The sequence below is a fragment of the Bison bison genome, unplaced genomic scaffold (assembly GCF_000754665.1).
Source record: "Bison bison bison isolate TAMUID 2011002044 unplaced genomic scaffold, Bison_UMD1.0 scf7180017864180, whole genome shotgun sequence".
Classification (NCBI taxonomy): domain Eukaryota; kingdom Metazoa; phylum Chordata; class Mammalia; order Artiodactyla; family Bovidae; genus Bison; species Bison bison.
Genome location: NW_011494752.1, coordinates 158219 through 165962, shown reverse-complemented (window position 1 = coordinate 165962; position 7744 = coordinate 158219). Strand labels below are relative to the sequence as shown.

Sequence of the window (7744 nt, the reverse complement as noted above, 5' to 3'; positions counted from 1 at the left end):
GTTTCTGGAAAGACTGCAGAGGTTTGGGGTGGGAAGAATTGGGGAGCAGGGTGAGATGAATGGGGCTTGGAAGAACCAGAGGATCCCGGAGGGGGCGCCAGGGAAATGTCGAGGGGGGTGGTCCTAGGCATTGGAAAGAGGAAGAATTAGGGCCTGAAAGGACCGAGAGGGGGGTCCGGGAGCCTGGCAGAAATTCCGCTGAGGCAGCCGCTCCCGGGATCTCCCCTTTGCCCAACACCGGACCAACTTGGGTCCTGGGGCTGGGCTACACGGGGTGTGGGAATTAGGAGTGCATTTGTCTGGGGTGAGGACTGGAGGATCTCATCTTGACCCATTCGTGTCTGCAGAGTTATGTCCCCACCGTGTTTGAGAACTACACCGCGAGCTTTGAGATCGACAAGCGCCGCATTGAGCTCAACATGTGGGACACTTCAGGTAGCCAAGTCCCTCTGGGTCACCCTGACTTCCAGGCCTCCCAGTAATCCCTCCCTGGACTAGATCCTTAGGCTCTAGTTCAACCCAGCCTGTCCATCCAATTCTGCTGCTGCTGCTGCTAAGTCACTTCAGTTGTGTCCGACCCTGTGCGACCCCATAGACGGCAGCCCACCAGGCTCCCCCGTCCCTGGGATTCTCCAGGCAAGAACACTGGAGTAGGTTGCCATTTCCTCCAATGCATGAAAGTGAAAAGTGAAAGTGAAGTCACTCAGTCGTGTCCAACTCTTAGCGACCCCATGGACTGCAGCCTACCAGGCTCCTCCGTCCATGGGATTTTCCAGGCAAGAGTACTGGAGTGAGGTGCCATCGCCTTCTCCAGTCCATCCAATTCTAGGAGGAAGGAAAATCAATACTCTGCTTAAAGCCAGGGAAACTGAGGCAGAGCTTTCAGAGACACATAGAAACCTTGACCTGAAGGAGAAAGCCTGTCCCATCAGCTGGATTCTGCATACCTGGGAAAGTTGCGAAGGAATGACTTTTGTTTTGGAACATATTTCTTAGGAGCTAAGGCTGGGTTTAGAAAAGACATTTAGAATTTCTTGGGGTGGGGGGGGTGTAGCAGGAAACTGCTTCTCTAGACTGAACTGTAGAAATCCAAGATCAATTCCCAGAAGGAGAGTGGAAGAGCTCTGCTCCTGCCCATTCATCTCCAAAAAGGGAGGGTGTTTTGTTTTGTTTTAAATTTTTGCTTGGCTCCCCTGGAGAGCTATAGAAGATGTCTGTCAAAGCCCAGAAAGCACATGCAAAATTTTGTGAGAATGTTGAATGATTTCATGAGCTTCTCAAAGACCCAGAAGAGATTAAGAATGATTACTTTTAGAGACCCCCCCTAGGGAAGTGAAGAGCTTATTTCTGCCCCCTAACCTCCCTTCTGTCTGCTCTCCTTGGAGAAACAGATTCCTTGATGGGGACTAATACCCACTGTTTCCCATTCTGCTCAGCATGCCTTAACCGCCAGGATTGCTAAGGTCTCCCATTCCCTTCCAGGCTTTCCTCACTCTCAGGACCCTCGTTTGTCCCCTCCCTCCCTGTCTTCTCTCAGGTTCCTCTTACTATGATAACGTCCGGCCTCTGGCCTATCCTGACTCGGATGCTGTGCTCATCTGCTTCGACATTAGCCGACCGGAAACACTGGACAGTGTCCTTAAGAAGGTGGGAGCCTGGGGAAGCAGGACAGCTAGACTGAGGGGGACAGGGAAACGCATGGGCCAGGAGGAGGGAGTTAAAGCCGAGCATGGCCATTAGGGAGAAAGTGTGTGACAACCTCAACTTTTCCCATCATCCCTGACTTCCTGGAAGTCAGTCCTAGAGCTGGATATGGCATTTGGGGGACATGGTGGACAACAGGGAGAAGTACTCAAGGGATTACTTGTCCCTGGATGTGGGAGCCCCTGGATGGTGGAGATGGGAATGCTGCTGATGGAGCTCAGGAAAGCCCCTGTGGTGTCCTCTGCAGGCCCCTATTTCCATGAGAAAAGCCCATGGTGAATGGACAGAAGTCGGCTAAGGCAGCCCCAGTTCTCAGTTGCAGTTGTGGGAAGAGAGGGGGGATTGGTCTGTTCCCAGGAACAAATTTGGGAAAGGGGATGGGAATGGGAAGTTTCCAAGCTGGCCAACCCTGCATGGCCCCCAGCCTTGCCTTCTCCTTCTTTCCCTTCTCCCACAGCTCTGCGTGCTTTTCAGCCCAAGCCCACCAGTGTCACCTGCTTGCTTAATTACATGGGAGAGACTAGAGGGGTGCATGATTCCTACATGCTGTGAGCCAGGGGGATGGTTCCTACATGTTGTGCCTCCTTCTACCGCTGCATAACTTTGTTTTCTTGCTCCAAATAGTGGCAAGGGGAGACTCAAGAGTTTTGCCCCAATGCCAAGGTTGTGCTGGTTGGCTGTAAACTGGACATGCGGACTGACTTGGCCACACTGAGGGAGCTGTCAAAGCAGAGGCTTATCCCTGTTACGCATGAGCAGGTGGGCCTCTTGATCTGTGACCTCTCACCTCTGCCCCTCACAGCCTCTTTTCTGAAAACACCCTATTTGGCTAATCCCTTGACCTGGCCTCTGACCTGATCCCTTAACCCCGTGCCCCAGCTTCCTTCCCCCTTGCTGAACCACAGGCTAAGTCTCATGACCCTCTCCACTCACTCCATCCTTCCAGGGCACCGTGCTGGCCAAGCAGGTGGGAGCTGTGTCCTATGTAGAGTGCTCTTCCCGGTCCTCTGAGCGCAGCGTCAGAGATGTCTTCCACGTGGCCACCGTGGCCTCCCTCGGCCGTGGCCACAGGCAGCTGCGCCGTACTGACTCACGCCGGGGACTACAGCGATCTGCTCAGCTGGCAGGACGGCCAGACCTGGGGAATGGGAATGGGAACGGAAATGAGGGCGAGATACACAAGGATAGAGCCAAGAGCTGCAACCTCATGTGAGGGGTCCTGTGGGAGGAGGCGGGGGGCCTGGGGCACAGTTGTCCCACTGCTGGTCCTGGCTTCCTGATCTCCTGACTCTATTTGGGACTTTAGGGCGGGCGAGTGAACAGTTCTCCCTGACAAGGGAGTTGGAGGCAGAAGGGTGCCACTGTTTCCCACATCCTCATTCCGCTCCTGTCCAAGGCAAGTGGAGGGAACTAGCAGAGCAGGCATCTGGGCAGCAGGCTGGGATGGGGCCAGGGGTCTGGGGAAGCCAGCAGCAAGCAGTAACCTTGGTTGAGTCTCAGTGTATGAGGGGTGCCTTCCTCCCCACCTCCAGTCCCCATATCCTGGTCCTGGCACGCTTCCCCAAGGAAAGTGTCCACTCTCTGACCTTCTTTCTTCCTCACCTCTCACTTCCACAGCTGTTCTCACTCATCCTAACCTCCAGGCAACATGCACTAAATTAAAAAGCAAATTGAGGAGCCTCTCCCTTTCCCCCTGCCCCCATCTACCCACCAGTCCTAGCTCTCTCCCTCCCTTCCCCCAGTAGAGTCCAAATAAAGCCCATGTCCATGGAAAATGACTGTGGCTTTAGTTTTGTTGCTTTCTTAAAAAAAAAAAATCTACCAGTGTCTAGTAGCTGGAGGGAAAGTTAGGCTTCAGGAAGAACTTCCCTGTCGATGCCCACAGATAGAGCAGAGGAAAAAACTGTGAGTTGGATCAGCAGTGTTCTTTTAGGAGCCAGAGGTGGGAGAGAGAGGTGTCTTGGGACTATTCATCTCAGTTAATGAGCCAGACAATCCTAACGCCATTAGGGGGTTTTATAGTGGACTGATGTGCAATTCATTACTCAGCCCAACTGGGGCCCCCGCTAATGTGGGAGGGGGCCTGCTGAAGTGGTCCAGGACCCTTGATCACTATCTCCAGCCCCAACTTGGAATCAGCTGGTGCCCTGGGAGCTCTGGGGTAGGACATTAAAAGCCTCTGCATCCAGCTGACCCCATGCAGAGTGAAGTTTCCCAAGGGGACAGTCATTTGATTCTGGGATCTCCTTGGTGGCTGGGGCAGGTGCTGAATCCATCTTTCCATCCTGAGCAACTTGATGATTTTGGAGGGAGCACAAGATAAGAGTCGAGGGTCACACCTCCTCAACCTCCCCTAGAGAAGGAAAGCCAGTGGAGGGACTGGCCAGAGTACTTGTTGTCAAGAAAGACAGTGCTGGTCTGTTTTCTCCGGAGTCTGGTTTCGCATTGTCCTGTATTCCTTCCCTGGCTCTGATCCCACTGGCCTCTTTTTGGTGACATTCTCCCCCAGGAACCATCCATGGCTCTCCCCTCCCCCAGCCCCAGCCCGTTCTTGAGACACACTTCTGGGAGAGAACACAGACCTTACCCTCCCATCTGCTGGGATCCCCCTCTTCTAATTCACAGCCCCTCCCTCCCTCATTCATTGAACAAGTGTGTACTGAGCACCAACTGTGTGCCCGACACTGGCCTGGGATTCTGAAAGGACTAGTCTTATACTCTGGAGGCCAGCCCAGTGGGGAAGAGAGGTACCCCCAGTGTGATGGCGCCTCAATTGTGGGAGCTCCTTACAGCCTCAGAAGCCCATCCTCTGAGCCAGGTCCTTGAGGGTTGAAGAGGAGTTTGCCAGGCAGGGAAGGGGTAGGAAAGGCACTCTGAGTGGAGGATATAGCATGTGTGAACACGTGGAGATGAGGAAGAGCATGGCACGTTTGTGGCTGCCATGGCGGGGAGAGAATAAGACAAGGCTGGGAAGGTACATTGATGCAGGCCCCGCAAAGGAACCAGGAGTTCATTCTGGGGATGTGAGGTGGCCAAAGAGGTTTCAAGCAGAAAATGAAGTGACCAGATTTGGTTTTTTATAGATAGATGGTGGTTTGGATGAGGTGACCCAGGGTTGGGGTGGGGGCTGGGCTGGGGGGTTCAGCTCTGTGATGCTATTAAAGCTGTTAAAATAGCTTTTCCCTTGGGACTTCCCTGGTGGCCCGGTGGTTAAGACTGCTTCCACTGCAGGGTGCATGAGTTCCGTTCCTGGTCAGGGAACTAAGATCCTGCATGCTGCATTGTGTGGCTGAATAGCTTCTCCCTTCCCTTTGCCAGGGTCCAGTCTTAGAACCAAGGAAATACCCACCCCCTCCTGGCTTGTCAGACACTCCATATTCTCCCTCTTCCTCTGAGACTCTGTCCATCTCAGCCAGTCTACTCAAGGATTCTGGGACAGCTTCAAGGGCACTGGGTACCCCACCCTCTGAAACTGAGACCAGCTTAGGGGCTAACTCCAAGATCCTCTGCAAGTCCTGGACCGAGGGCGCTGGAGAGGGCTGGGGCCCAGCTCTGTGGATCTCAGTCTGGCCCTAGAGGCCTGACCCTTCCCCAACGGGGGCCTGACTACCATTGTCTTGGGATTTGGGGGCTGTGGCTTCTCATCACTTTGGTACAAAGCAGGCTCAAGCCTGTAGCTGCCAAAATACATCCCAACCTCCCTCTCCTGCCAGGCTCAGGGAGCGCAAATGCATTTCAATATCTGCCTAAAGCAAACATAATTAGGAAGATAAATCAGCTGGAGGAACCCCCAAAGTTTAATACATTTCCAGTACCACCGGGAACAGATTTTTGTCCCCTCTGCAGGTCTGGGCTGCCAGACGTTTTATTTGCACGGAGGAGGCTGTGCCTCTGGGCTGAGGAGCCCAAAGGATAGGAGGAGGGAATGGGACTGTTCCTGTTCCTAGATCCTCAAAGGCCCCTGCTGGCTGGAATGGGGGGGATCTACCCCCACCCCAGATGCAGAAGTCAGACCCAGCTTCCTCCCCTGCAGCTGTTTCCCCCACAAATTAGATACTCCTTTGGGAAACAATGTAGCCTCGTTAATCATTTAATGAAATAAACAACTAATCACACTGTGATGCCGCCAGTGTTTCTTAACACACTCCCCTGCCCCCAATCAGCCTGCCTTGGAGGGAGGAGGGGAAGGAAGGGATGGCAGAGGGGAAGAGCCTACAGCTGACAGAAGTTCATTCCCCTCAGGACCCCAGCCTTTCCAGAAGGGACGGTCTTGGAAAGTGCTTGAGATCTGGAGGCAGAGGTCCAAGGGTCTGGGTCCCCGCCCTGCTGCTGCTTCCCTGGGGAGCCTTGGAGGAGCCCTGCACACGTCTGAACCTCGGTTTTCACACATGGAAAAGGGAGTTGATGGCCACATCTGCCTCACTGCGCTGTTGAGGATTCAGAGAGGAGAAAGAATGTACAAAAGTTGTTTGACCCTTTGGATCAGACCCCTTTGGGTCTGAGTTGCTGTCAAGCTTTATTATTTACAAGGTAGACACCAGGCTTGACTGTCTCTAAAGCAGGCCTGATGGAAGCAGGAAAAGCTTCTTTGAGGGGGCCTCTTGTGCTGGGCTTCAGGCTGGAGGAAGATCAGAAGACAGGAAGGGGAGCTCAGATGTCTCCACACCTATCCTGAGGGCCAGAGAGAGCTCTAGGGACTCCTCCAAAGGCTGATGTCCTTTGGTCTCCATTTTTATGAACTCCACTCATTCCTACCTTTTCTAAAGTCTGGGTGAGGGCCCCATGTTGCCATAGTAACCCCACTCCAGATACACGCAGACTGGTCAGAGCTGGGGGCTCAGGTCACGTCCCTGAGGTTCCTGGTGGACGCCAGAACCCTGGCAGGTGATCCTAGTACAGCTGTCTCCTTTGCTCCACTCTCTTCCCCAGGAAAAGGGTTCAGCTCTTCAGAGCACCCCCGCCTTTCCTCTCTGCCAACAAAGGAGTTCTACACAGTGCAGCCCCCTCCCCCTCTCCCCACTTCCAGCTGGGTTCCCAGGTCTCTCTCCCTTTCTAGCCAACCCTCTACTCCTTCTCCTCAAGGCTGGGAGTGAGAGTCAGAGAGAGGGGAGGCTCCCAGTGTAGGCATGTGGGGTGATTCCCAAACAGCTACCCGCCCCCCCAACCCACCCCCCTGCTCCCCAGCAGCCAAAGAGACAAGAGGGACACATACATGAGTGTTCCTCCCCCCTAAGAAAATGCCTCTGCTGTTGACTCCTAAATAACAGATGTCTGTCTGCATATTAATAGGATTGGACGAATAATTGGTGAGTTTTTCATTCAGTGTCAGAATGAACCCGGAGGCCTTATGTTCATGCACACAGACACCCACTCACCCCGAATCTCCCCTTCCCCCAGAGCACAATGAGACAGACGCAGATGCTGGCAAGCTTGACCCACAAAGGGGAGGGGCAGACAAGGAAGTGGGAGGAGGTGTCAGCAGGAGGGGGACTGCCACAGTCTGGGTCTGTCAGTTTTCTCCCTCTTGACTGCTATCTTACCAACCCCCCACCCCCACCAGGGGCAAAAGCTTGCATCTGTGAGATTTCACCATCATGCCAAAGGGGCCCAGAGGAAGGTGGGACCTGAAGGTAGGGAGTGGGGAGGCAGGTTCTGCCTCAGAGAAGCAACAAAGCAGTGGCCTCCTTCAGCAACGTTTTACCTAAATGAACCTGGAATCAGGGGCCCCCATACCCTGCTTTAGCCTCTGTGCCGGAGAGCGATGAGGAGCGAGGTGGAGATTTTTGAGTCAGATAGCTGCCATTTGGCAGCTGGGTGCTCTTGTGCAATTTCCCCAGCCTCTCTGAACCTGTCTCTAAGATCACTGCCTCCAACAACTGAAAGGATGGAATGAGGCAACATGTATCATGTGTCTGTTCTAGTGCCTGGTTTATAAACCGCCCCCCTCCACACCCCAACAATCCCCTAAACACAGGAAGACAGTTTCAAAATTGCTGCCTCTCCTGCCAGACCCACCCTCGTTAGGGCAGGGGTTAATTAG

The 7744-nt window shown here is 53.8% G+C and overlaps 1 protein-coding gene across 1 annotated transcript in view; it reads left to right on the top strand.

The window, feature by feature from the left end:
- Positions 1 to 5820, top strand: part of RND2 (Rho family GTPase 2) — a 6686-nt gene extending 866 nt beyond the window's left edge. The window contains exons 2-5 of the mRNA XM_010843095.1: positions 348 to 435; positions 1538 to 1647; positions 2329 to 2463; positions 2651 to 5820. Of these exons, the coding sequence (XP_010841397.1) occupies positions 348 to 435; positions 1538 to 1647; positions 2329 to 2463; positions 2651 to 2917 (600 nt within the window). The 3' untranslated portion in view covers positions 2918 to 5820. The remainder of the gene's footprint in view (positions 1 to 347; positions 436 to 1537; positions 1648 to 2328; positions 2464 to 2650) is intronic.
- The last annotated feature ends 1924 nt before the right edge of the window (positions 5821 to 7744 follow it).